This window comes from Platalea leucorodia (genome assembly GCF_965183815.1).
Source record: "Platalea leucorodia genome assembly, chromosome: 21".
Lineage (NCBI taxonomy): Eukaryota > Metazoa > Chordata > Aves > Pelecaniformes > Threskiornithidae > Platalea > Platalea leucorodia.
In genome coordinates this window covers 516,239-544,092 of record NC_138843.1, presented here as the reverse complement: position 1 = coordinate 544,092, position 27,854 = coordinate 516,239, and the positions used below count along the sequence as shown (strand labels likewise).

The 27,854-nt window shown below is 43.5% G+C and overlaps 3 protein-coding genes across 10 annotated transcripts in view; 1 reads left to right on the top strand and 2 right to left on the bottom strand.

Moving 5' to 3' along the window:
* Positions 1-2,087: 2,087 nt before the first annotated feature.
* Positions 2,088-9,081, bottom strand: HSD11B1L (hydroxysteroid 11-beta dehydrogenase 1 like; the record flags this gene model as incomplete). Its single annotated transcript, XM_082330907.1, has 7 exons — positions 2,088-2,274; positions 2,576-2,741; positions 3,583-3,676; positions 4,727-4,818; positions 6,099-6,210; positions 7,632-7,762; positions 8,997-9,081. The coding sequence occupies 7 exons, from the start codon at positions 9,079-9,081 to the stop codon at positions 2,088-2,090; spliced, it is 867 nt and encodes a 288-aa protein (XP_082187033.1).
* A 3,052-nt stretch (positions 9,082-12,133) lies between these two features.
* On the top strand, positions 12,134-27,635 carry MICOS13 (mitochondrial contact site and cristae organizing system subunit 13). 3 transcript variants are annotated; one of them, XM_082331535.1, is made up of 4 exons: positions 12,134-12,182; positions 13,440-13,596; positions 14,390-14,441; positions 15,501-15,718. In XM_082331535.1, the coding sequence occupies exons 1-4, from the start codon at positions 12,154-12,156 to the stop codon at positions 15,596-15,598; spliced, it is 336 nt and encodes a 111-aa protein (XP_082187661.1). In that variant the 5' UTR covers positions 12,134-12,153; the 3' UTR covers positions 15,599-15,718. The 3 variants fall into 3 exon arrangements, with proteins under 3 accessions (XP_082187661.1, XP_082187662.1, XP_082187660.1); XM_082331536.1 differs by lacking the exons at positions 12,134-12,182; positions 15,501-15,718 and adding exons at positions 12,427-12,533; positions 27,528-27,635; XM_082331534.1 differs by lacking the exon at positions 12,134-12,182 and adding an exon at positions 12,427-12,533.
* The window catches only part of LOC309599757 (scaffold attachment factor B1-like), a 20,597-nt gene continuing 16,579 nt past the window's right edge, over positions 23,837-27,854 (bottom strand). For 3 of the 6 annotated variants that reach the window (XM_082331528.1, XM_082331531.1, XM_082331532.1), the window contains exons 16-22: positions 27,555-27,692; positions 27,016-27,058; positions 26,361-26,468; positions 25,523-25,644; positions 24,658-24,770; positions 24,481-24,532; positions 23,837-24,216 (exon numbers count right to left, since the gene is read on the bottom strand). In XM_082331528.1, coding sequence (XP_082187654.1) covers positions 24,087-24,216; positions 24,481-24,532; positions 24,658-24,770; positions 25,523-25,644; positions 26,361-26,468; positions 27,016-27,058; positions 27,555-27,692 — 706 coding nt within the window. In that variant the 3' untranslated portion in view covers positions 23,837-24,086. Of the gene's footprint in view, positions 24,217-24,480; positions 24,533-24,657; positions 24,771-25,522; positions 25,645-26,360; positions 26,588-27,015; positions 27,059-27,554; positions 27,693-27,854 lie in introns of those variants that run through there. The other 3 variants (XM_082331529.1, XM_082331530.1, XM_082331533.1) reach the window with 3 other exon arrangements.

The window sequence follows — 27,854 nt, the reverse complement described above, 5'->3', positions numbered from 1 at the left end:
TGACAGAGCCCGAGTCCTACAGAATACAACCCTGCCTTACTCTGAACACCACATAGTGTCCTTGTGTCTCTAAGAAGGGTGTCTGTCGATTTTTATTCCAGTCTTCAGCATATAAGCTCCAAAATGCAAGTTTGTTGTATTAGCCCAATTGCAATGAATGCATTCAGCAGCCAAGCTCCAGCGGAGCTAAACACAAACCAGCCACAGCTCTTGTGTGCAGACACCAAACATCTTTTAAGAACTCCTGTGTACTCCACTCACACTTGAGAGAACAAAACTGATTCTCTCAACAGCACCTTGATGGAAATCGATCAGTCAAGAGCCAGAGCCCAGCCCATCTGGTGCTATGCACAGAATCAGGAAAAGGGAAAACAAATGCACAGAACTCCTCATCTCTGCCCTGAAGGTGAGGAACATGCTTGGGGTTGGTAGAGAACCAACTCCATTTGCCATGCCCATGGTTCAGCATGGGTTCACCTTCTATAAAAGCACCACTTTCCCTGGGACTTTATTCTGCTTTGAAACCCCTATTTAATGGTGCTGGAGAAAAGCAGAATATGAGCAGAGAATGAAATCTAGGACTACCTCAATTTTTGATGCCTCCTTGCCCCTGCACCAACAGAACTCTGCAGTGACTGAGCCAAGGTGTATACTGCAAACTGTCAAGAGAAGCAAGCAGGTGTGTGTTTTAGAAGGGGTGAGTTCAAACTCCAGAGTTTGTGAATTGCAGTGAGTTCTTCTTTCCACACAGCGCTGTAGAAAGCTTTGTCATGTCAAAATCCAGTCAATGGCAAGGAGAGAGGAAAGAAAACACACGGCTGGTGCCTGTTCCTATGATGTGACTAAAATATACTTGCGACTGAAAGTGCCACACACCATTCCCAGTAAAAAGAATAAGAACTCAAGCTGCAGTGACATCTCTTGCAGGCACAAAAGTTTTTATATTCAGCTCAGAACAAGAGTGCACTTAGTCTACCACTTAGCTGTCAACAGAGCAAAGAAGGAGGGGGGCATGCAGTGACCCTTTCCCAGGAAGCCACCTCTCACCAGCTAGAAAGTACCCTTCAACCTGCTTTTTTTTCCTCTCCTTGGAGAAGACTAGTTATGATTGAAGAAAGATTGTGATTGGCAAGGCTCTGCACACTCCATTTTAGTTTTATATCCCCTAGACAAGCCTGTTTTTTAAGCAATACCTGGCTGTTCCAATAAATTCCAAACCTGTTAACCAGTTCCTACAAAATGTTCAGCTGTCAAAGCTACTTAAAATTCCTTCAGGATTCATGCATTGCAGACAGGAACAACACGCACCCATCCTCTCAGACACAAAGGAGCCCACATAGGATCTTTTATCCATCCCCAGCCCAGAAGTATTCAAGCAGAAGCTGCTTTTTCTTAGCTGCTAGAACTTAAAAGCCATGACACATATACATAGGAATAATGTGTTAGGGAAGAATTCCCTCTACATTCTTTCTCCTGTTGAGTGCAGGAATCATCAACCCAACTTGGCATTTGCAGCAAGGAAGAGCTGATTTAACAGGTTCCATGCAGTCAGCAAATGTCTACCAACAGGCCTGTGCTCACAGAAGCCAGGTCACCAGCCTTCCTTCACAGAGGAAGCATCAACATGTAACACCAACACATAAAAAAATAGTTTAATTAAAATTGTATTTATAGGAAGGAAGAAGGTTCACAGAATCCACAAAACAATGAAGCAGTGGAGCAGGATGACCCAGGAATGTATAGACATTCCAGGACATCCTGTACAGATAGAGGTTAAAGCTGGAACTAAGACTGGAGGCAATAAAAGCAGACAGGTGAGGCCGAAGGAGGGGAGATGGGTGGAGGGCTAAGACAGAGTGAACAGTAGGAAAGATCTCTGACTGACAGGTAGAAATATCAGAACTATGGCTGATGCAGGATGAGAGAGAGACCAAGAAGAGTCTTATGAAAAGAGCTAATGTTACTTTGCCACCACTGCTGCCCTGCTCCTGCTTGACACCAATGGTTGAATGGGATGCTCAGTTGGACATGGGGAATGTGATTACAAGGGATGTAGGATGGGAGAGGAGATTGAGACTGGGCATCCCTTAAGGACTGCTGTAGTTATAGTAACTCCGTAAAACCTGGTCCCGGTCATGGGGGAACAAAACCCAGAGGCAGCACGTGTACTGCAGCCACCATGGGTAGAAAACCTCCTGCACCCGTGTGGCACCCCCCCAGATGATGGCGAGTGCAGCTTCAGGAGCAGGAGAAGCAGTTAGGTGCACTTTGCCCCTGGAAGGAAACAGTCAGAGGATCACTCAAAGCCAGTCAATCCTTGGTGTGGTTTTAACTGTGCAGACTGACTACCACAGGGTTCTGCATGGTCATGTTCCATGCTGAGGTGGACATGCACAACCCCCATGATGTACCCAAGCAGATGCAATCTTCTCATTAGTTTTCCTGCACATCCAAACAGATGCACACACTATTTTAAACACAGCTGTGGTGCATTTTTTTGCATGCTTTCAAGAAGAGACATGTTCCTGCAAACACACTCCCTCCCGGACTCCTACATCCTCCTCCAAATACACACCTGGTATTCTCTAATGCCGAGTCGGTATCAATCAGGCCCAGGATGCACAGTGTGATAGAGATGTTTCTCTTCTGCATGATGAGTTCATGGCGCAATGAGCTGAAGAATCCATCCAGTGCAAACTTGGTGGCAGAATAAGAAGTGGTGAAGGGAGTGGGTATTTTCCCTGAAAGGGAAAAGGAAAAAATGGAAAATACCAGGAAAGTGGCTGTAAGGAGGATGGTACCACGGAAAGGGAATCTGGGCAAACACAGAGGCTTTGTCATCCTGCATCAACCCATGTTCTGTTCAGGTGCGTTTCCCTCTATTTCTAGTCAAGTGCAGGCACTTAGAAAATTATACCACTTTGTGTGAGCACATCCCAGCATGAGAGCCACCACATATGTGGGTAAGGGGAGGAAATTTTTTTAATTTACACAGTAATCGGGTCACATGCTGGGCTAAAAAGCAGCCTTCCCCTCCACCATCACATGCAAACACATGGACTGGGTCACATGCTGGTGCATCTGGCCATGACATTTCCCTGACACCAAGGCATGTTATGTCACAAGGCAGGGATGAGCCAGTCTGAACTTGTGCATGGTGATGCAACTCCCTTAAGCACACACTGAAGACTTTCTCCTGCCTTTCCATCCCATACAGTGCAGATTAACTCAGCAGCCTGCTATTCAGGCTGGCCAAAACCAGAAGGCCTTAGAGTGGCAGGATGATCTTAATGCTGTGTCAGAAATGCAGGAGAGATGGGTCTGGCTGTGAGGGACAGGAGCCAAAAAAGCACATCTGGGCATATGGTGAGTGAAGAGCAAAGTTCCAAGGGAATGCAAAATGGTGCAACACAGAGAAGGTCTTCCAGAAAACAAGAAGGCCGGCCAGCTACCATCCTGCTTGCTACTATAAAATGCACAGCTTGAAAGTGTGTTGAGGGGTTGAAGGACACAGAGAAACATGATGTTCTGGGAACCATTGTTTCCACAAGGCCAGCACTTATGGCAGTTAAAGACAGTAACCTGTGAGGGAAGAAACAACCACCAGAGAGCCTTTATTCTTCTCCAGGGTGGGAAGAGCTGCTGTTGCGAGTGCCACATAACTGAAGAAATTCACCTGGAATGATAAAAGTAGACATGGAAGAAGCAAGAGGGTTTGGAGAGAAGGTCAGCATTAGCTAGAAAGTCAGTACAGTGGTCAGACATGGAAAGGTGCATGGCTTGGATTTGCTTTTTCAAACACCAAGCAAAAAGAATCATTCTGTGAAGATGGGGACAAACATTGCATCCATGAGTCATTCAGATTCCAGAAAAAAGCAATGGAGAAGAGAGAGCAAAGGTTATTCCTGGGCTTCAACATACAGATTTCTTGACAAGAGACAATTAGCTGTCCCTGATTTCTCTATATGCCATTCTTTACTCTGCCATCCATATGCAGCAACAAGGACAACAGCAGTGTCTCAATTTGCTCCCCTTTTAAGTTTCTCTTGACTGAGCTCAGACTACAACAAAGCATTACGTTCAGCATCTCTTCTGAGCTTGACTGCTCTCTAAGAAATTTCTTACCTGTGATCCCAAGTTCCCTACTCTCCAGCAAACAGGTTCCTTCCAACATGAAACAGAACTAATATGATCCACCTGATCTAAGATGACTGAATCAAGAAATCAGCTCTTCATCTCTATGGTCCCAAAACCTTGTATCAAAGTGATTCTATAGGAAAACTCTGAATCTGTGAGCAGAGACTCAAATGGCAAACACCATTTCAAACAACCTTATTGTGTTCCGCAATGACAGATGCACTTGCTATAGATTAGTAGGAAGTGCTTGCCCCTCACCTATTGGTCTTCCTGAACTAGATATACATTGCACAACTGCCTGTAACTACCCATAAATCCTTAACAGTCCTGGGCTAATGGAAGATAAGGTCAGAATGAAGGAGAGTAGTTCTTCCCAGACGTTCCTCTGCACACATACACAACAACTGAGCAAAACACCTGTCTAGTAACAAAGCCTCCAAACCATTTGACTTGAAACATGAATGAAATAAAAGGTTTATTCTCAACCATTGCCATAGACTTAAATTTGCCTTTGAGCTTCCCAGAGCTGTCCCAGGAGAAGCCAGACTCACTCAACTCCAGGTGAGCTCTTCCAGCTGGGAAACCTCACCTGCATGAGCCAGCGGGTATATTCCACATCTCCAGCCCACATCTGGAAACGGGTCATGCCAATGTGGTTCAACACCAGGTAATCCAGTCCCCCTATGGAAAGGAGAAAAAGCAGTCAAACAAAGGGGCCATCCCCTAACCAGTAACCAAGGAACTCAAGATACGCCAGCAGGAGGGCTGAAGCAATCAGCCACTCAGAAGGCTAGAAAGTGCTTTACTATGAAGATACATGAAATATGTCCATCTGGGAGCAGCTTTACCTGCTCCTCAGGGGTAGAATTGGAAGGAAAGCTGTTGTTCTTTGACAGCAGCTCTCCGAAATGATGTTTCAGGGTAATGCAGACTTGGAACTCAGTTCTAGTTGTACACTCTATTTTCAAAGTTATAAGTATAGAAATTTGTAAAAGAAAAATTATGATTGGTATGGGAGTGTATCAGCAGAAAGAGCAGACGGTTTAAAAGAAAGGTATGAATTGATGGCTCCTGGACTGGCAGGTCATCCAGATCACAGCACACTTATTTACACACAGTTTCTTAAGACACCCACATCAGGAAAACCAAGAGCATAATGAAGTAATTAAGACACTCAAATAATGGACAAAAGGATACTGAGTATAATAGAAAATGCTGCCTAATGACAGTCTGACCGAAATGAGACAAGATGGAGAGGCAAAAGATCATAATCACTCAACTCCTATAGGGCACAAAAGACAATCAAAAAGCAGCACATGTTCACCAAGAACCCAGAATACACGATGAAGACTCAACAGTGGGCATCCCTCGTCTTTTGTATCACCACAAGTAAGCTTGGCCAAGGTATTTGGTCATACACATCTTGTTGCTTGTGAGTGCTAAAGAATGAGTGAATGTGAATGCATGAGAGTGGGCGTAGTGTGAATCAATTATGGTTAAAATGAGACCGCCTTCCCCTTCTATACAGTCTTGGACTGAGCTTTGCTACAGGGGTGGGTCACTGCTTGCAGACCTCCCAGCTTCTGTCTCTCTCAACACAAGGCACTATGTTCAGAGTTGGGTGTGTGCAGCTTGTACCTGCTCACATATGGCAAATGTGTGTACATGTGGTACCCTGTGACAGGTGAGGTACTGTAGCTGTTGCTATGGGGTATAGTTTTAGTGAAGTACTGCAAGCAAGTACTTTCTGCATACTTTCCTCCTCTAGCAAAAGACATGCCTTCCCCATTAAAGGCAGGTAAAAAGATGGCCACATCCAGACTGGTATTTACAAAGCCCACACCCTCCCGTCCTAAACATCCCCCTCAGTGAGGAACATGGGGAAACTGAAGCAGGAATCTCCTACTGGAATGAGAACAGTCTATATACCTGAAAGCGAAAGAGATGCCCAAGGTGCTTACCTAGTTTTTGAACAGCAAACTGAACCACCTTTTCAGGCTCTGAAGGGGAAGACATATCTGCAGGGATATAAAATATTTTCTTTGCTCCAAGTGTCAGGCATTTCTCCACCACCTTGAAAAAGAACACACACCCAAAGATTAAACAATATGGAGTGGAGGGAAAAGAATAGAAATAAGGGCCCTGTAAGGCACTGTTTTTTCCCCATACTACAGCCAGTGAAAGTCAATTCTGGACAGAGACACACTTTAATTTTAAATCTACTGCTATTCAGCCCATGGAGAGCTCATTTTGCATCCAGACTTTGTTTAAAGAGACAGTTAAATAGAGGTAACTCTTAGCAGGATGCAGAGTCCTCGGAAAAGCATCAAGATTCACCTGAAAAAGAGAGTCTTCTTCAGGAGAACTCTTCTGGAATAAGGATTATGCTTTACATTAAGTTTTTTTTTTGTTGTTCCAAAATACCCAGTAAGGCTCTAGCAGTATTCATCTTTCATAGTTCCTCTGCTATGTTGAGTCTGTGAAGGTGCCCAGTAATGATACACAGTTTAGCAATTTGCTGAAACAATGCCTTCCAGGCATTAGGAACTATTCTTATGCTCACTGTCCCCAGCTCTCCTTTTGCACCATTTCATAGTAAAGAATTTTCCTTGCAAGTCACCTATCCTCACAGTTTAAGAGACACCTTCTCTAAATATTGTCCCATTTTATAAACTACAGATAAAGGAGTCTCATCGGTTCAGCCTGGTCAAAAATTATTTAATCTACAAAAAAAGGTTTGAGTCTTTAACAAAACAGCTACAAATAGAACTGTTTGGCCTCTGAAAAGCTGCACAATATCGCACAGGAATTGTAGTTCATAGAATCATAGAATATCTCGAGTTGGAAGGGACCCATAAGGATCACTGAGCCCAACTCCCTGCTCCTTGCAGGACTACCTAAAACTAAATGATATGACTAAGAGCATCATCCAGATGCTCCTTGAACTCTGACAGGCTTGGTGCCGTGACCACTTCTCCCTGGAGAGCCTGTTGCAGTGACTGACCACCCTCTCAGTGAAGAACATTTTCCTAACGTCCAATCTGAACTTCCCCTGATGCAGCTTCATACCATTTCCTCGTGTAAATGTTCAGGCAGTAAAAAGTTCGGGCAGTGTATATGCATCTTCCCGTACAGGCCAAGCTCCCTTTTGGGTTACACCTCCCCAGTATGCAGTGTTACTGCCTTCTGGTAAGAAAAACTGGGCATATTGCAGCAGGCACTGGTGTATGGCAACACAAACTAGCCCATCCAGGAGATCAATTACAGAGAAGAATGGCACAGGACACTACCAGCAAATCGGGCTCAAAACATGTCACTGGCATGTTCCATCTTTCTACATAAGTGGAAAGAATTTCGAAAGTAAAACTAAGCTGTTTTTGCTCAACAACAGTTCTGAAGGAAAATTTATCATGCTGACAACTAATTTGTTGTTGTCGTTTTTTTGGTAAAAGTCCAAATCTCTTCTGTCTTCCCTCATACAAGGAAGTTCTTACCTTCTGCAATACAGCTTCCCTCCTAGCAGTCAAAACAATTTCAGCACCAAATCTGGCATAATGATATGCCATCTGCTCTCCAATCCCAGCACTGGCTCCAGTCAGGAGAACACGGGCACCAGACAAGCTCTCTTATTTATGGGAAAAAGAATAAAAGATATAGAAGTAAGTGAAGGAAGCAGCAGAGGAGCTGCCCTTAACTATTGGCAGAGCTCTGAAGTAGAAAGGTGTGTGTAAGTGCTCAAAAGTCTTGATGCTTCTCCAAAACTAGAAGAGGCAGGACCGACCTGAAGAAGCCATGAGATTAACAGTACCCTCCAATTCTTGCTAGACTGAAAATAATCAAAAATCACCTAGTCTTTGAAGAATGAGCTATTTTTCCCTTCTGACAGGTGCCTACAACAAAAAGGTTAGTCATCAGCCACCTCATGTCAAGTAGCCAGCCATATTGATCTGTTTTGGCCTGGGTCACAGGAAAGCTTGGCTAGCTCAACAAGCTCCAGCACACAGCAGTCAGCCCAGCCTAGCTCCACTAACATGCAACAGCCAGTTCCCTTCTCCATCCTGAAAACCCCCAGGTTCATACTTCAGTCATGGAGCAGGAGGCTCAGTCTGACCCACTTCACTCAGACAGCAGCTGGTGTGCTAGAAACCTAACAGCCAAGCCTTACCATTCCCATCCCTCCTCCCCACTCAGCATTCTTCCATGGAGCTGGATAATGTGTAAAAGCATGCAGCCGTCATGGCTTAGTTGCCGTGGAACAACCCCCAGGCCCAACTGCCCAAGAAGTGTGTTGTTTTATTACTGCCTGTTTGTTGTGGGCGTTATGCCTTGGCTATCACTGCCAGGGAATAATGATAGGATTATGCAAGCTAGCTGTATCACATGCCCTTTGCCTGGGTTCCTTGAGCAGTACCTTTCAAGGATGAAGTTGTTTTTCACATTATAAAAAAACAGGCTCTGGGCCTCCTGCCTTCTGCATATCATTTATTCTTTGCCATCTGTTTGGAGATGTCAGCCCTCTCGTGCTGGGCACTGCACATCTATAGAGAGAGATGGTTCTTGACCCCAAGGACTTTGCAATCAAAACAAAAAAAGAGAAAGGCAGTGGCAAAGTACATGTAATTTTTTCCCCACAGAGACAGCACGATCCTTTCTAAATGCTGTTAGACTGTTTTGTCTTCTTCTTTGTTTCAAGCTTCTATTTATTTCTGGGAATGAAGCATTGCTTTGGGGCCACCAACTCTCATAAGACAGGACAGGTAAGGGCAAGAGTGAGACCACCAGTCAGAGTCTGCAAAATCAACCTCTTCTCTTATGTGACGTATATTCCAGTTTGGAATGACCCCCCCTGGTGAGCCTACCTGGGTTAAAAGGGTCTTTCCAGAAGAAAGCTAGCAGCCCAGCTACAATCGCTGCAGCACAAAGCACTTTTCCAACTGTCTTCATATCCCTCCAAGTTGTGAAGAACAAAGTGAAGTCTTAAAGCTGAGCACTCCAGCCAAAATACTGTAATTTCCTTCCTCTGATGCTGGGAAGCCAACCTGCAAGAGGCATGTAAAGTCCTTTTCTCTCCTGCATATAAAAGAGAGGTGCTGTGTAGAACTGAGACTCCACCTGAGAAGTCTCTCCACTGGGAGCCAAAGAAGTCACCTTTGTCAAGAATGAAAGATAGGGACGACATTGACAATCAATCAACACTGATACAAAGCTGCAAAGAAGTTGCCATTTCCCTGTTGAAGGGAGGGAACACCACAGTCCTTCGAATGGTTTGCATTTGCCCAAGAAAGGTTAGGGCTTGGCTGTGCCAGGCAGTGCAACTCCCTGTTCAGAGGAAGTAACCTTGGCAGGATGAAAAATGTAAAGCTGCAGGCCTGAAGACAATGAAACCTGTTCTCGTACAGGAGGAAGGGATCTGACAAGGGCAGAAAACAGGTCTGGAGAAAGCTCAAGAAATCATCTCAACTATCTTCCTGCCTTGCTCAACCACTGTTTTCTCAGCCTTTCATTTGCACCAGGACAGCCGGTCTGGCATTCAGTCTGTCTTAAATGAACTGGACTGGGGTAATTATTTTTAAAATATCTGTCCCTAGTGGAACGCTCCACAGAAACTTGTGGAGTCGGCACCAATTCCTCATTTAAACCTGTGGCAGGTGCACCCACCCTGATAAAGACGGGGGCTTCCCGATCGTTGAAACATAGCAGCTGCTGATTCTTGTTGCGCCCTTACTGCCCTGCTGTGGCTGTTGTCACGTACACAGTCGCCGGCGAGATGGAGCCCTCGGCCAAGAGGAGCTGACATGGCCACAGGTCAAATTCGACCAGGGTATAAATGGGGTCCCGCCAGGGGGGGCAAATGGCGTCAGCCCTCCTCGGAGCAGCGTGTCTGCAGTTCGGGACTCTCCCCTTGGGTTGGGACGCTGCCCAAGGTAACTCCTCGAGGTTGAGAGCCCTCGCCTCATTAGGTGTGTGATTGTGCATCTTGAGTCATTGTTCTAAAGCTTAGGAATTCTTAAGTCGGCTGTGTAGTATTAAGTCCGGTTGGCATCCTGAACCTGTCATTTACTAATGTTCGTCGGAGTACCAAAACACTTTTGATTAGGATAAATCTTATTTTGGGTTACATCACCTGCCTAATTTGACTTTGTGCACCTCTGCGACAAAACCGTGACTTGAAAGTCTAATTTTACAGTAAAAGGCTCCTGCATTTTTGTATTCCTGCATTCTATTTCAGATTCTTACAGATATATTTGATGTAAAAATACATCAAATCTGAAAAGCAAAATTAATTGAACTATTATCTCTTTTCCAAAATAATATATTATCTGCAGCTGTCAACAAAAATTTAAAACCGATATGAAATTGTGCTGACAAATTACATTTAGATGTGCTTTTCCATGCTCTGGGAATTATACATGCCTGCCATATGTAAAATGGTGCACAAGGCAGGGAAAAAGGTGAGGGATTTATTTCTGTACTTCTCCTTCTTTAAAACTTGTCCTGCAAAAGGAAAATTCAAAACTTCTTAAGTCAGTATTGAAACTTACTGATACTAATAGCATTCACTTACCAAGCTGACCATCATTAGCCAGTACTATTCCTCTGTATTTTCTGAGTTTTTCTGTATTCACAAAATCTTTAGTAGCCAGAAGCAGTTAGATACAGTGAATATAGGAGGAATTAAAAAAGAAATTTTGCAGTAGTTCCAGAAGCTGTCTTCTGCAAAATTCACTTCGTCAACTTCCACAGTTCTTCAAACGTTTAAAACTAGCTTTTTTGGGGGGCAGCATATCAGGATATGGCTAATAGTGAAATAATGAAATTAACAGTCTTACCCAGGGTACAGAGATGATCATGGACATAAGTCTTTGCAGGATTGGGGAAGATAAAAGGGGAAAATGGGAACAAGTATGAACTTCAGTAGCTGGAAGGTTCTGAGATAATATAGTAGATATTCTTGAAGTTCAGAAGTTAGCAGGTAGATTTGGAACTCAGGGATTTTCCATTAAAAGCATAATGTGATTTGACAACACATTTTCTATTTCTATTCATTGTATCTATTTCTACTCCACTATTATGAACAGGGGATCCAGGTCAGCTGAATATCAGCAGTTCAGACCATCTAATATTTGCTTAAAGGTGGATAAAACAAGAAACACATTCTGTTTTGAACCTGTCTGGATTTTCTTAGAATTAAGAAAAACATGAGAAAGAGATGCTCGCACCAAGAATTGCGAAGGTTTCCGAACACGACAGGCACCCACAGCAAGAGCTGGCCTTGTTTTGGCCAAATTTTATGTAAGCATGTACAAAGGCTAAAAGGTTAGGGGCTCTATTAATTTAAAAAAAAAAAAAAAAAAAAAAAGAGAGAGAGAGAGAGAAATAAAAGAGACAAAGAGAATACATCTGATTCTAAGAAAAAGATCTTTCACTGGCAATTCCCACAGCTCTCTGAACTCAGCGTCAGCCTCTATGCAACAAGAGTTCTCCTTAGTCTACAGGAGAAAAAAAACCTCATGTCTGATCTTACAGAACGTTTAATTCATTAAAGAATTATTATGCTCATAGCTGATAGCATTAACCACCAAAAGCCATACCTCAGCCAAACCGGCACTTCTTACTGCACAGCACGGAACCGAAGTAGCAGACAGAGCTGATGGGATGGAGTCTTGTCACGAGCAGTGGGGCTTGAGCGCTGGCCGGGCTTCCGTCGAGACGCGAAGAGCAGCAAGGTACCGTCTGCCGGCATGTCACGATACCGCACGAAAAACTGGCGACGGCGACGTTGCCACAAGAGGCAGGGCGATGTGCCCGGAGGGCTCACCACGGAGGGGCGCGCGGGGGCGCTGAGCGGGAGCCGCAGCGTGACCTCCCTGGCGCCGGCCCGGCTGCCATGGCAACCGTCGAGGCGGACGCGCCTTCCCGCGCTCGCCGCTCCGCGCCGTGCAGGCGGCGGGGACAGCCGGAGCCGCCGCCCTCCCCTGACCACGTGACCGGCTCCCGAAGGTCCCCGCTGCAGTCATGGCCGCCAGGCTCTTCCCCGTTGTCAAGTGAGTCCCTGCGCCCGCGCTCTCCTCCCCGGAGAGCTCGGCCGAGCGCTCGCCCTCCCCTGGCATGCACCGCCCGGCCCGCGCCCCCTCCGCCGCCGCGGCTCGCTGCGCCCCCTCGCAGCGCTGCGCCCCCTCGCAGCGCTGCGCCCTTGACCTCGTCTGCCCCCGCGCCAGGCCTGGCCTCCATCCGGCGGCTTCTTTGTGTGTCACCAAATGCCTGGCAGGAGTCTGGCGGTTTTCTCGTGGCGAGCGTGAATACGTAAAATAAAACCGGGGAATGCCACCCAAGGGTGCTTGTTTGCTGAGGGAACACTTTCAGATCTGGGGACACAGCCCACTCGAAGGGAGAAGGTGTGGAAGGGTGCTTTTGGGAGCAAGTAGTACATCTTTAACAGAGAAATCCCTTTTCCCCCAAATACTTGTGAATACATGGATTTAAATATTGATTCTCTTTTGCCTCTCTCAATGGCTCTATCTATCATATGTTCTACGACTGCACTACTGCTATCTGGCAAGTTTTTGTTGCATTGGTTGGGTTTTTTTTTTTTTTTCCCTAGGCATGCAGTAGCTTTGTGGTTTTTTTAAAGAGGAAACAACTCTCTGCCCTGTGAATTTGAAAAAGTCAGTCTCCCCAGATCTCTCCTCTATAATGAAAAAGTAAATAAAGGTCAAATATTCTCTTCCTGTCTTCCATTTTGCAGGTTGCCACTACAGCTGTAAAATTAGTGTTTGCACCCCACGCAGTCTACCGGGAAACTTTAAAAGCCTAGGCAATGCAGGAACAGGCATGGCTGGGTGTTAACTGAACTGTAATGAGCTTAACAAGATATTGGTGTCTGTCAAATTAATCAGATTAACAAGACAGCAAGAACCACATCATTAACGTGGATGCCTTATCCACTGCAAAATCCTTTAGTTTCTTTTATCAAAAGTATATGACAGTGATTCTTAGACTTTAAAAAGTGGCACATACTCTGAGGTGTTCGACACTTGCTCATTTTTTTCTTGAAAACTGTCACTGATAAAATGTGCATGGGTATGGTTTCAAGGGGCTGACAGGGAATAGTTGGCCTAAAAACAAAAGGAAGGTAGCTGTTTTTCTGGTGCTTTTTGTCTGTAATAAGACATTACAGTAGAGTATTTGTGACCCTCAGATTTCTTTATCAATACCGTCCCTTTGACAGTCACAGCCTACCAAGAGAGATGCATTGATAGTCATAATGTGAACTGAACTTTTGCTGCTTTTGATTCTTTCAGGTTTGTCATCAAAGGAAGCCTGGCTGGAGCTGCTGTGTATGTGGCATATGATCAGGGGCTGCTGGGCAGTGGCACACAAGGTGCTGAAGCCCTCAAAAAAGCTCAAGCAGCACTGCCTCCAGCTATCCAAGAGTGGACAAGTTACATAGGCTGGGAGGTAAGAACTGTGCAGGTGAACACAGTCAGCAAAACAAACACATTCTCTGAATGAGGAGGAGGAAACACTGGGGTGATATTCTGTTTCCAGTGACGCTGGCAGAAGTTTTGCTGTTGAAACTGGATTTCACATTGAGAATATTTTGAAGAGGATTGAAATGAAAGGAGGATAAAATTTTAAATTTAGGGGAGAGACATTGCTCACAGATGTTATTTCAAAGGAGAAGGGATAACTAGCCTATGCAGGGTCAAGGAGGGGATTGCAAGCATGCTCTGGGAGATATTTTACTACATAGTGGTATTCCTAAGCTTTTTTTGAAGGATCCTACATAGGATCCTAATTTTTAAAAAATTAATGAAAAGATTCTCCTCCCAGTTTCTCAAGCTGCTAACAGTTCATCAAGTTGAATTTAAATTGCCTGAAGAGGCCCTTCTCTTTGAGTAATTCTTAGTTTTTAAAATCCTCAGAACAGGAGAAACTTTTGCTGAAAGTTTGAAAAGCATTTTTCATATTAGAGACTATTCTAAATTAATACATAACTGTAAGGAGACAGCCATGGAGATTTTTCAGGAGCACCCAAATGATAAGTACTACCTTCTGCCCCTACTTTATACTGGGGGAAAGAGCAAAGTCCAGACTTTAAGCCTCGTGTCTGATCCCTTTTGAGACTTATGGAGAGTAGGCACCTAAGTGTCTTTGAGATCTGAGGTCAAGAGGCTTCTCCAAGGTGAAGTGAATCCTGCTATAAGTGAAATCCCTCAAGTGCTGTTATTTTGTCTCTCTCTCTTTCTAGCTCCCACCCACTCCAAAATTTGACTTTTCCCCCTCTGATTCCTGGAATAAAGGTAAAAATAACTTCTCACCAAACTTTGAAAGGAGCAAGGGGCCAAGAGCAATGTAGCTTATACCAGTCTTGTTTCAATACTGTCCTCCTAAAGTGAATGATGGAGAAGGAGGTGATAGATGTTACAGTCTGGTGGAAGGAGCATTGGGACTGGGACTGAGGAAGCATGTTCTACTCCAGGTTTTACCACTAGCATACTGAGTGACTTTGGACTTAATTTCTTGTTGTTCCAACTGTGAAATAAGGAGGAGGATGTGTGCCCGTAAACCTGTCTGCCTTTTCTAACCAGAGGAGCTGGTGTTTCTTTTACCTACAAAGCTTGCTGCCCACCTGTGCCCCAAGACAGGCATGCCTACACTATCCTGGAATCTAAGACTGAATGTTTCAGTGAAGTGTTTGGGGAGGCCTGTGGCCAGCACAATAAATAGATCGAGTTTATGCACCAGTGAGTTCATCAGCACTGGTAGTGATGAGGGAAACTAGAGCATAAAAATAAATGATGACTTATTCTTAAGAAAAGGTGAACCTTTGGTTAGAGATTGAAGAGCTTATAAACTCTTCAGATGCTAGTATGTCACTTTTTCAGAAGGGATGAGTATTCCCATTATTAGAATTTTAGAGATCTTGTTTGAAGGCCAAAACATGTTATAAATACCTAGTAAGTTAATCTATAGTTTTTACGGTGCAGCAAAAAATCTTCATGTAATTTATGGGGAAACATGGTCCACAAATACTGTGACATGTCCAACATCACCCACAGAGTCTGTGGCAAGGCCAGAAATAAAATGGAACTTAGCTCAGTTCTTTGTTTCAGTCTTGTAATTGTCTATCCCTTATACTGGTCCTGAAGTTGGAATTTCTCTGTGTCACAAGTGCTGCTGAGACAATAAAGCGTACTTGAATCAAGGATCATTCAGGCCTCAGTATGTTTTAGAGCTTCTGAGATAGAGCTAGATTTTTCTCTCCGTGTTTAAAAAGAGCTACAATGCTAGAATAACATTAGGAAATTTGGCTTGAATTATGCTCTTCTTGGGATAATTCTTCTCTGCTTTCCTTGCAGGAGTGCAGACAGTCATGTCTGCCTTGTCTGTAGCTCCCACCAGGGCCTGTGAATACACTGTGGAAGGCTGGAAGTATGTGAAGGATCTTGTCAAATGAACACGTTCTCCAGGGTTCATGATTCTTCCATCCTATGTTGTCTTTGGGATGATGCATAGTCCATCCCTCTAGAGGGCAGCTCAGTCATGCAAGGGTGACAATAAAAGACTTTGGAACTTCCATTTGTATTTGGGTTGGTTTTAGCATACAGACTGCAATAATTGCTTTCTGTCTTACCAGTGATCAGGGGCTTCAGCAGAGATCATGGATCAGTTGCAATGAAGTGATGGCCATATGCTGAGGTATAGCCCCTGTTCTAAAGCTGCCAAGCTTGCTAACTAAACAAATTATTCTGAAGCTGAATTAACCTTGAAGGTGAATGCCATCTAATTCAAAACAAGCCAACAAGAGTTAAAAAAAAAAATTAAAAAATCCAAGGTAACAGTAAAAGATGTCATTCGAAGACAAAGCTAGCTGGGGAAGGAGTGCCTCTGTCAGACAAAGAGCACATTATTGATGTGGAAGCTGCTTCCAGGTGATCTGTGACAACTGGGAGTAGCCAGTACTAGTTGCAATACTTGTTGTTGATGACAGTGTGTGATAGAAGGGAGTTTATAAGTCTGTGACGCAAAACTCTAGCAAGTCGTAGGAAACTTTTAACACGCCCCTAGTCTATTCGGCCTATGGGCATTGCCAGTGTACCTAGTATCTGAGCTTGAACAGCAAAATCACAGTACTGTTTAACTGGAACTTTTCCAGCAGCTGATCCAAATATGCCCTTGGATGCATAGTCAATGACCAGTAGCACTGTCAAATTTACACCTGTATCTGAATTCTCAGCTCCGCAGCATAGGTTATTTGGAGGCAAGGGTTTAGATTTTAAATTTTACCAGCTGTTGGCTAAAACTAAGTGGATTCAGTTTGTCTCTGGACTTGAAAAAGTATTCTGTCTGCTGGCTTCTTTAAATGCCTGTAAAATAGGGCTGGAAGTATCTTGAAGATACGGGCACCTCTGTGTGTAAAGCTTTTTGGCAACTGAGCAAGAGAGAAAATGGAAACGGGAAGGATCTCCAATCACAGCAGAGTCCCCATGGAAGGGAGAATGAAGCTGAGGGATTTTTCTACTTCATCTAAACATAGTTTCCCCATGAAGAATTAGGCAGAGGTACCTCGGGAACAGAGCCCATTAACTGCAACTATGTGTATCATAAGTTCTTTGCAAAGGAACAATGCTATTCTGCATCTGAACTATGAACAAATACATGAACGTGAGCTAACCTCGGAGCTGGCCACTGAATAACTCTGCAATCTGTGTGGACATTATTTCATTTCCTTATTTTTTGAATGCCTAGAGACTTCAAGCTGTGTTTTCCTACCAGACTTTCTCCTAGTTTTTGCATGAATAAACACAGAAATGTGATTTTTTTTTTTAATCAGAAAACTTGTTCGCTGATAAGAAGCAATACAAAATGGGAGACAGGAAGGGAGGTTCCAGGAAAGCAAGAATATTCTCTTGCTATCCATGTCTTCCACAGGAGACACATAGTTCCTCTGAAGAGGAGGAGGAGGAACAAAGATTACAGTGCACTTCTCAGTTCCCTGCCAAAATATAAGTAGGCCCAGAAGATGGTGAAAGTAACAACTAGCTGTCAAATCAACACAAGAAATAGGGTAAATTTCACTCTGGCAGGGACCATCATAAACATGTAGCTTTGTATCGGGGACATGTGGAGAAGAACCAGAGCTAGCAGTGAGAAAATTGTTTGCTGGTGGTAGAGCTTTGTTGAAGAGGTAGTCAACACTTTTTTGATAGAACAGAAGTGTGCAACGTACAGTTAAATTAAGGCCTGGGCGGAAAGTGGATTCCTGGCAACTCATTCCTGCTGTCGGTTTTCTGAGGATTTTTTTTTCATGTGAGCAAATGTCCATATCATGATGGGTTAGGTACTAACATTTTGTTCTCATGGTGGAAATACTAGTGGGCACATGCAGGCAGGGATGAGAGCTGCTGTAAAAACTAAAGAGGTGTTTTATCACAATGGTGTTTCTAGGGATGGAGAACAAGGATGTAGCATGGCAGGTTTAGAAGTCAAAGTAGCTCATTAGCAGGACAGGTACAGTAATTCCAAAATACTTTTGACGTATGTGTTCAGTCCTGCCATGTGTCCCGCTCCCCCTGAAAGCATTAATGAAGTAGCTGTGAAGCAATTTCCACAGCTCCTATAACACTGCGGCATTCTCTGCATTGTGAGCTGTTTGGTTTTCCCTAGAACAGGCCATAAACTACATCTGCTATTAGTGCACGTTGCTTTTTAACCTCTCCAGCTATGTCCAGGACATGAAAAGGCAGGAAACAGAAGCACCTAATCAGTTATCTGCAGTTGTCTCTTACCTTTGCTGGTATGAAGGGTTCTTGCAAAAAGGAAGACAGTACCAGTTGCTGCAAAAGTGAGGATTGTCAGAAGCGCAATCCACCAGCATGTCTGGAGGACAAAAAAAGAAACATTAAAGGCCAATTCTCTGCAGGCTGGACTCCAGAGGGAGTCTGGGAGTCACATAGCTTGGACCTATCAGGTCTTGAAGGTACGTGTCTGCAAATCCCTTTCAAGTGATGTGTACTTTGTCATAGACCTTTGGAGCTGTCCTTCTGTACATACCCACTGATGATGGAACACGTCTGGGTGATAGATATCTAATAAGTTTTTTCCTGAATCTAAGTTAAAGTTTAAGCAAGAGGAATTATACCAATAGATGGGTGGTTTGCCAGACATATAGTTCAGTGGCAGCATTGTATACAAGAAATTGTGAATCTCAGCAACTTCACCGTGCTTTAGTCTCTCCTTCCTGCTGGCACTTTTGAAGCTGGTCTGAGGTGGAAAAGCAAATCCTTCACTGATGCTCACCTTCAAAGTGGCAGTGCTGGTCACGAGTGGTGTTCCCCAGGGCTCAGTATCTTCATTGATGATCTGGATGAGGGGATTGAGTGCATCCTCAGTAAGTTTGCAGATGACACCAAGTTGGGTGGAAGTGTCGATCTGCTGGAGGGCAGGAAGGCCCTACAGAGGGGCCTGGACAGGCTGGATCATTGGGCCGGGGCCAAATGTATGAGATTCAACAAGGCTCAGTGCCGGGTCCTGCACTTCGGTCACAACAACCCCATGCAACACTACAGGCTTGGGGAGGAGTGGCTGGAGAGCTGCCTGGCTGAAAAGGACCTGGGGGTGTTGCTTGACAGCCGCCTGAACACGAGCCAGCAGTGTGCTCAGGTGGCCAAGAGGGCCAATGGCATCCTGGCTTGTATCAGGAATAGTGTGGCCAGCAGGACCAGGGAGGTGATAGTGCCCCTGTACTCGGCACTGGTGAGGCCGCGCCTCGAGTGCTGTGTTCGGTTTTGGGCCCCTCACTACAAGAAGGACATGGAGGTGCTGGAGCGTGTCCAGAGAAGGGCAACGAAGCTGGTGAAGGGTCTAGAGAACAGGTCTTAACGAGGAGCGGCTGAGGGAGCTGGGGTTGTTTAGTCTGGAGAAGAGGAGGCTGAGGGGAGACCTTATTGCTCTCTACAGCTACCTGAAAGGAGGTTGTAGCCAGGTGGGGGTCGGTCTCTTCTCCCAAGTAACAAGCGATAGGACGAGAGGAAACGGCCTCAAGCTGTGCCAGGGGAAGTTTAGGTTGGATATTAGGAAAAACTTCTTCACCAAAAGGGCAGTCAGGCATTGGAACAGGCTGCCCAGGAAAGTGGTTGAGTCTCCATCCCTGGAGGTATTTAAAAGACGGGTAGACGTGGTGCTTGAGGACATGGTTTAGTGGTGGACTTGGCAGTGATAGGTTAACGGTTGGACTCAGTGATCTTAAGGGTCTTTTCCAACCGTAACGATTCTATGATTCTATGATTCCAACTCAATAAGATCTAAAGTGGAGTTGCTCACTCCTGCTCTGGGTCCATCTTCATCTACACACTGGCAGATGTGAAACTTTTCACAGTAGGCTGTCTTACATCTGCAGGAGGAAGCTGGTCTCTGCAGAAACCGTGTGGCATTGTAGTAACATGCCAGTAGAGAAATGCATGGGCTGGCACATGCGCATGCATGGCCTAGGACGATTATACAAGCACGGGGAGAGTAACTGAGCAAAGTTTATCTGCATGAAACATTTTGCTAGCTTGCAATATGCTCCATTTGGTGGACTGTGCATGTTTTAATTTTAATGTTGATGAAAACTTTCCTGAGGTCAGTTTTCAGTCACAGCCAAGGCATATATAAGGCACACTGATGGCCTAGAGGGCATCAGTATTGCAAGACAGAGTTACAGATTTATTCTGTATTTTTAACCCTTTGTGATGGGATTGTGGCATGAGGTTGCAGAAGTCATTATGACATGGTGTAGCATCAGTATGAATCTATTCCCTCTTCACAGGAAGCATCTGTGCATATATCGGATGGGTTGTTGTAAATACATAGCTTGTAACCTCTCTGTCCTCAGGTCTCTGTTTGTCCCAGAGCTGCTGCTCATGCTTCCAAAACTAGGGACAGAGATTATCCTGGCAGCAGAGGCGGCATTTCTCCCACACTGCTGTGCTAACACAGTCGCATTGTTCTAGTCTGTGCTAGTTACAGAAAGAGCCAAGACACAGCTACAGGACAGGAAATAGGCAGGAGTAGGTAGGGAGAGTAGGATAAGGGCTTACTCAGATTAGGAAGCAGATTTAAAACAGAAGAAGGAAGAAGGATTTGCAGGGGTTTTGTTTCCTTTTTTAAACAAATAATTATATGATGAAACTTACTGCCAAGTGATTTTGGGGGATTTGGCTAAGGTATAAATAGCTTTAAAATGCACTTAAGTTAATTCCTGGAGGATGGGTCCATCAGTGGCTCTTAAACCTGATGGTCCACAACACTCCCAGTGTCTGGCACTTACCCTCAGCTTGAATGTGCCGGAAGACAAGGTGAGAGGTAGAGTGAGGTTCAGGACTCCAGTGAATGGTTCTGTGGCTACTCCCCCATCCCACCAGGCCAAACCTCTCACTAAGAAAATTCTGACACTGTCATTGAGAGAACCTTCGTCTCTCTAGCTTTTGCTACAAACAAGATGTAATCACTTTAAACAAAGCACGGTCTTGGTTTATGTACACACACTAGGTACGAAAGGTAGAATACTACACCTCTGGTGTGCTTGGAACTTGAGTTCTCCATGCTTTTCATGATCTTCTGTACCACTTTTTTGACGTTTGATGGTTGCTTTCTAAAGCTTCTTCATTGTAACATGCTTTCTCAATGGTATTTTATGAATAATCTTAAGTAATTCAAGCTATTTACTAAAAAGAAGAGGAAGGTATGTACAAGTGAATACAGTTCTCTTGTATGTCAGCACTTATTAAGCATCCTAGTTTAGCTTGCACAAATGCTTCAGTTGCCTTCTCAAGGCAAGAGAGTTGGCATGAGCTGTACTTTCTCATCCTCACACTTCCTGCAGCATTGTCTTTCCAGCACAGTTCCCAAGAAGCACAGATGACACCCTGCACTATGAGCATCTTTAGTATGTTTATGAAGTAAATGTGAATTATGGAGGATTTACACCATTTAACTATGGCATCAGGTTAGTTACAGAGACTTCTAAAGTCAGTGAAAGCCTCCAAAACAGTTAGGAACTGTTTCCCTTCACTGATGATAAAGAGAGGCTAGGCTTCTAGTGTAGAGACACTAGGCTGGCCTTTTAAGAGCTAGATGCTGTGGAAGTTCCTCTATGCTAACAGCACAGGCCACTCATTCCAAGTTATGCAATACCAGGTCAAACTTGAACCTTGCACAGCTTTTGGAGATGTTTTTCCCTGTTTGGACAGAGCTGTTAGGTGACTCAATTAGCTAGCCCCAGTGGAGTCTGTCTTCCTTTGCGAAACAAGCAGCAGCTGACATACTCAGAGCTACACTTCGCATTGCTATAGCTTTCAGAGATCAGACAAACATAAGTAAAAACTTTCTTACCTGAACTACCAACTTGAGGGGCCACAACAGCAATGCTGAATAACACTAAACCAAAATACTGAGGGACAAACATGGTAGGGCAAACAGCTCACTCTGCTGCACTGTGGTAACTAGATCTTTCCTTGGAGGGCACCATTAAATTGGAAACAGGCACATGCTCAGGATCTTGCTTGCATGCTTATTAGCATCAAACATTCTCCATCTGCAGGCCAGGCATATGTTTCATGTGTGAGCTTGAAATGCTGGGAGATTACCATTAGCTGTAGTGCCGTGAATGCTAAAACATACGTGGCTTTTGCTTCTCAGTAGGATTGTTCCACCTCCCTTGAATGCAGTTACTTTGTTTTTCTCATCACAGAGCTTGCACGCTTCACTTGGTTTCATTTTAAGGACCAGAAAGGTTGGGACTGGTCTGGAAGTTATCCTTCCATTGCAGGAGACTCCCAACAGGTTTGCAGAGTCAGTAAGGTTAATGAGTAAGGCAGGCATAAGCAGTATTAAAATCACTTGTTTGTTTGTTTTCGATTCACTTAACAGACATTTATTTTTTTAAAAACACATGAATGATTTTGGTAACATTCATTAGAACTACCTTGAGGACTCCAGCCTGCAAAAGTTCAATGAATGAGGATTTCTTAAAATCAGGGAACTCACATTTGCTGTTTGGGGTAAAAAAAAAAGCCCTGTGCAAACCCCATTTCTGTCCTATGCAAACCTGAGTTAATCAGTATATTTATGTTTTACTGTGTGCTTTACATATTACAGCAGTTGATTACAGCAGTAATTAACCGCAGAGATGCAACCTGCTTACACCAGTAGTGGACATTCTGAGGTTCTGCTAAAGTTGAGTCACATTGTCTCTATCCCGAGTTTATTTGGAATTGGGGAATAGAAGGCAGCTGTTTAGCTTTGTCTCCCCCTATGGTGTGTGGATTTTTTTTTTTTTGATAGCCCATAGAAATCTTTGCACAAGGCAAAACCAAAACCAAACCAAACCAAAGCAAAAAACCCACAGCCCCAGAATTTGTCCGATCTTTTCCATGCACTGGATTTAATACAGGCTGGACAGATATCATAGCCACTGACCGAGTGTCAAGGTTTCAGTGATCGGCTGCTGCCAGGTCAGAAACAAGCCTGTGCCAAGTGGCCACCTACCGGAATTAGAGGGAAATGCAGTTCAGTTAAAAACCTGGTGGAATAAAAGCCGTCATCTTAAAGTAAATATGATTTTCAGATGCAGTAAACATACAGTAATATAACATAATAAGAGGCTCCAGTTTGATTGTTTTTTTGTTTGGGTTTTTTTCTGACCACGGTGGTCAGAAAGGTTCTTTTATTAGAACAACTGTCTCCCCAGATGATAAAATACTATCCCTTTGGTGTCAGTCTCTACATAGGAAGTTGATGCAATGGTCTGCATCATAGGCATGACTTTTTCCACTTCTCCAAACTCCTTAAATAGTAGGCCAGAAGATGGCAATGTTCCTCATGCTTATAAATGACTGTGTGGTGCTGTAAATAGAGCCTGCCCTGGTGGAGGGGAAATCTCATAACCCCTTTTGGGATGCTACATATCTGCTGAGGACGAGGAAAGATGCTCTCCTTAAAGCTAAAAATGGACAGGCCAGTTGTGCTGGAGCTTCACGTTTCCATGCAATTCCTACAGAGAAGGTGCAGGTACAATAATAGGGACAGCCATAGGTTACATCTAGTGGGAGTGATTCACTTGTCCTGAATGCTTAATGGTCGATGATCTGAATTGGGAAAGACAAAGGAGAGCAGGTCTGGGGGTATCACCGCTCTTTGATTTTCTTTCTCTGTATCAGAGGTGAACATCAAAAGAATTAAAAGCAAAGGGACTACCCTGATCTATCAGAAGCTAAACAAAAATTATTCTGACTCGCGCTTGAAAGTCATTACTTTCACAAGTACCTGTGCATTTTCTCTTACAGAAGCTGCGCTGGTAACTCAGTATGTAGCCTTTTTCAGAGAGTGAAGAGTATTATGTTGCACAGTACCTATCAACATGAGACAAGATGAAAAAAATTCTTCACCAGTTGTCCTACAGGATCCTAAGTCAATTTTGCAGTGGCAGGGTGTTCAAACTTTGACAACTGCAGTCTACTAACCTCCTCTCATGTTGGCACTTATGCTAGTTAATTTTGACACATCTGAAGTAACACAATATTTCAGTGTATTTTTGGGAGCTGTGTGCTACTGAAAGTGCAAAGGGACACCTGTAAGGCATTTTGATACTTCATCTTTGAAAGAAAATTACATGGTTCAACACACAGCTGAATAAAGTAGTTTTCCAGGGACTGCTGAAACAAAGCTGTTAACTGTAAACTGGCTTTTATTTACGGAAAATGGAATGCTTCATTAACAAACATTTTAAATGGGATATGAACAACACATTACAAAACAAATGAGTTCACACTGGATTGAGTGACATAATATGGCAGCAGCTTAAAAAAAATTACACTTACAGTAGACCATAAGTTACAATTAATGGTAACCCTGGGTAAAAGATTCATTTCAGTTGCCACCTTGCATTAGAAATTAAAACACATTCAGTAGCGACGGTTGAAACGAGGATCATTAGGTCTGTTTGCCCTCTCCTGGCCAGCAAATCCTTCTCCTTGCATTCCTCCTCCATGCATCATCTGACTTTGGTTGCCACCTTGCATGAAACCGCCACGCCTAGAAAGTGATTCAGACATTTTAATTTTCTCTTGCGACTCTAGTAGTCAGGTTGATATACTGGGTGTTAAAACTTTTGTGTGATTTTTCACTCTTCAGTAAGATGTACTACATAAAAAACATGGGAATATTTTATTATTCCTTGACATTTAAATAACAAATCAGATAACTGATGCTCCCATAAAATGTTTCTTTGGCCAATTTAAATAGAAGAGATGCCCCTTAAAAGGGAAACAAACACATTGCTCTTTTTAAAGTTCTTACCCTGACATGCCTCCACGATGCATCACATGGCCAGGTCTGCCTCTACCTCCACCTAAAAAAGTTCAAATGCTTCCTTTATATCCACAGTAATAGTTTTACTTCATCTCCAAGGATCACAATGCCTTTATTTTCTGCTTTACGTAGCACAACCAATGAGCTGTTGTGCAAGAAGCATACCTTGCCATCTCTCATGATCCCGTCCTATCATTCCTCCATCCACACTGCTCTGCCATGAACGATCTTGATGTCCTTCAAACTTTCGACCGTGATCTCCCCAGTCACGTCCATCCCTGCAAAAGTATGAAATTCATACCTTCTCACACTAGCCAGAGCACACAAAATAAATTCAAGTAAAACAACTAAGTCACGAACTTACTCAAATGCTTTACCAAGGTACATGCAAATCTTGTATTTATATTGCTATCTGTTAAGTCAAATATCAGTAATAAACCTTCTGTTCAATCCAACTAACATGACAAGTAAGAAAGTAAGATTTTCTTAATCTGTTTTATGCTACATTGATGTCCCAGTTTACTCTGAACATCCTAGCTTGTTGTTTTGACCAATCAATTTATTTTTGGTGTTTTCTGTAGGCTGGCTTACTCATAGGACTTATTAAAAAAACCAAAAACATAACACACAACCTCAAAACACCCCCCCCAATCTGTAAGCATTTTATTCACTTGTTTTCCTTTGAAAGGGCTGACAGGATGGTGCTTCCAACAACTACAAACTGGGAAAGAACCACTACGCTGAAAATATCAAGCTTTCATAGTAATGTTAGGTAAAATAAATTGAAAACATGAAGACTTTCAGATGTGAAGTTATTTAAAAAAAAAAAAAAAATCATGCCAAGATGCATGTTTTGATGCACTAGGCAAGCTGAAAGAGCTACTCGTTTGTAGTCCATCCAACAGAGAACAGACTCAGGGGGGAAAGTTAGAAAAAAAGAAACATACTTCCGAAAACTGCATCCCACTTTCACATATGGAAATATTCCTTAGATGCACAAGAAAAAGTATTTTCAGTTAAGCATACTAACCGTGATTGTGGGGGTATCCCTCTACTTTCACTCATTCTTCTGTCAGATCCATAGCTACCCCAACTTTCCCGAGAGTCTCGTGAATGACGGTCTGGTCCTCCATGGCGCTCATCTGGATAATGCTAAAAGGCAAAGAACACTTGCAGGACTACCCAAAACAGACCCTTTAAATGCTTAAGGTTGCTCAGCTGTAATTACTCAATCTCAGAATCATTTAGGACGGAAGGGACCTCCTGAGATCATCTAGTCCAACCCCCCTAGCTCAAGCAGGGTCAGCCAGGGCAGGCTGTCCAGAACAGTCTCCCATCAGGTTTTGAATATCTTCACACCTGGAGACTTCACAACTTCCCCATGCAACCTGTTCGAGTGTTTGACGAGCTTCACAGTGGTTCGTTTTTTTTTTTTTTGTGTGTGTTTTTTTTTTTTTTTTAAAAAAAAAGGTTATTTGTTTTGTCTTCAGATGGAATTTCATTTATTTCAGTTTGTGCTCACTGACTCTTGTCCTGTCAGAGGGCACTACTGAGTAGAGCCTGGCTCCATCTTCTCCATACCCTCCCTCCTGTGAGGTATTAATGCACATTGATAAGATAATCCCTGCGCTTTCTCAGGCTAAATGGTCCCAGCTCTCTCAGCCTCTCCTCATACAAAAGATGCTCCAGGCCCTTAATCATCTTTGTGGCCCTCAGCTGCACTTACTCCAGTAAGGTCTTATCTTTCTTGTACTGGGGAGCCCAGCACTGGACACAGTACACCAGATGGGTGCTGAGCAAAAAGGAAGGATCACCTCCCCTGACCTTCTGGCAACACTCTTCCTAATGCAGCCCAGGATGCTACTGACCTTTTTTGCCAGGAGGGTGCAATGCTGAGTCATGGTCAGCTTGTCCACCAGGACTCCAAGGTCCTTCTCTGCAAAACTGCTTTTCATCTGGTTGGTCCCAAGCATGTACTGCTGGACAGTTATTCTTCTCCAGGAGCAGGACTTTGCATTTCCCATTGTTGAACCAAATGATATTCCCCTCTGCCCAATTCTCCAGACTATCCAGGTCCCTCTGCATCTCACGGCATCTCACATCACCACAAAATTAAACTCTCACTGCTTGAATGTGCCCTGAAGGACTTTCCCCCAGCCCTCAAAAACATGCAAACATCTCTACTAGTTTTGCTGTTATTTCTGTGCAACCTCATAGAGTGCATTTTATGCATACTTTGTACTTTGGCCTTTTCTACACAATCTTTTGGAATACTCTACCTTTTTGACACAATTCACTTGTTTTGTTTGATTTGTATCAGAATAACTATGTCTAACTTTTATAATAAACAAGTCTTTGAACTAAATTTCATCTTATTAAAGAAAACAAGACAATCTGGTTATTGATACATATTTTGGGAGATATAATTTAATTCTCAACTACTGAAACTTAATCTGACACACACTATAGAAAAACAGGTTATAAGAAGTCAAGATGTTTCTGTAGCTTTATAAAGCAACTCACTTGCCCATCCCGATCTCCCATCATTGTCCTTGATCCATCTCTCCTACAAACAGACAATTAAAATTAGACTATGGTAGTAAAACATACAGCAGTCTATAAAAATCCATCTACGTAACAACACAGATGAAAAATCCTGCTTCCATGTAGTGCCAACATTATCTACAAAAGGCACAAACAGCTGGAACATAAGGGAACCATGAAACATTCTGGATTCCTGGAAAATCCAGTTAGTCCCAAGACATAAACCAGCTTCTCATTAAGATGCTCGGTGCCTACAATATTATTTAGAAATTTTTCAGAATCCTACAAATGTGTGAAACAGCACTGCAAACAGAACACTCTGAATGAGCCTGCCAGGAGGTTTAACTCACGGCACAGTACAGATCTCTTCATGGTTATATAAAAAAAAGTCCACAGCCACTAAGCCACACTTAAAAAATAAAATGCAAACCAAACACATAGTAAAGGCAGCAAAATGTGACATTAAATTCATTTTTGTCTTTCAATTTCAGGCAACACAGTGGAGGTAAGGCACCAACCTATCTATTGAATGGTCTTGATAACGGCCACGATCCCTGTGATCAAAGTCATGGAAGCGATCTTGGCGACTGAAATCTGAATGGTACCTATCATTCATTGCCATTCGTTTTGCCTCTGGCCAGTATGGATCATCTCTCCTGAAAGAAAGAACATACTCATTTTCATCAAGATAGTGACTTTTGATATTGTTCCCTCCTTCCAAACTGTGCAAACCAGAAGAAGGGTAATTAAGTTCAAAAGAGAGTCAAAACTCCTCAGAGCAGATAGTTTGACTGGGGCTATTAAACATGATCATCTCA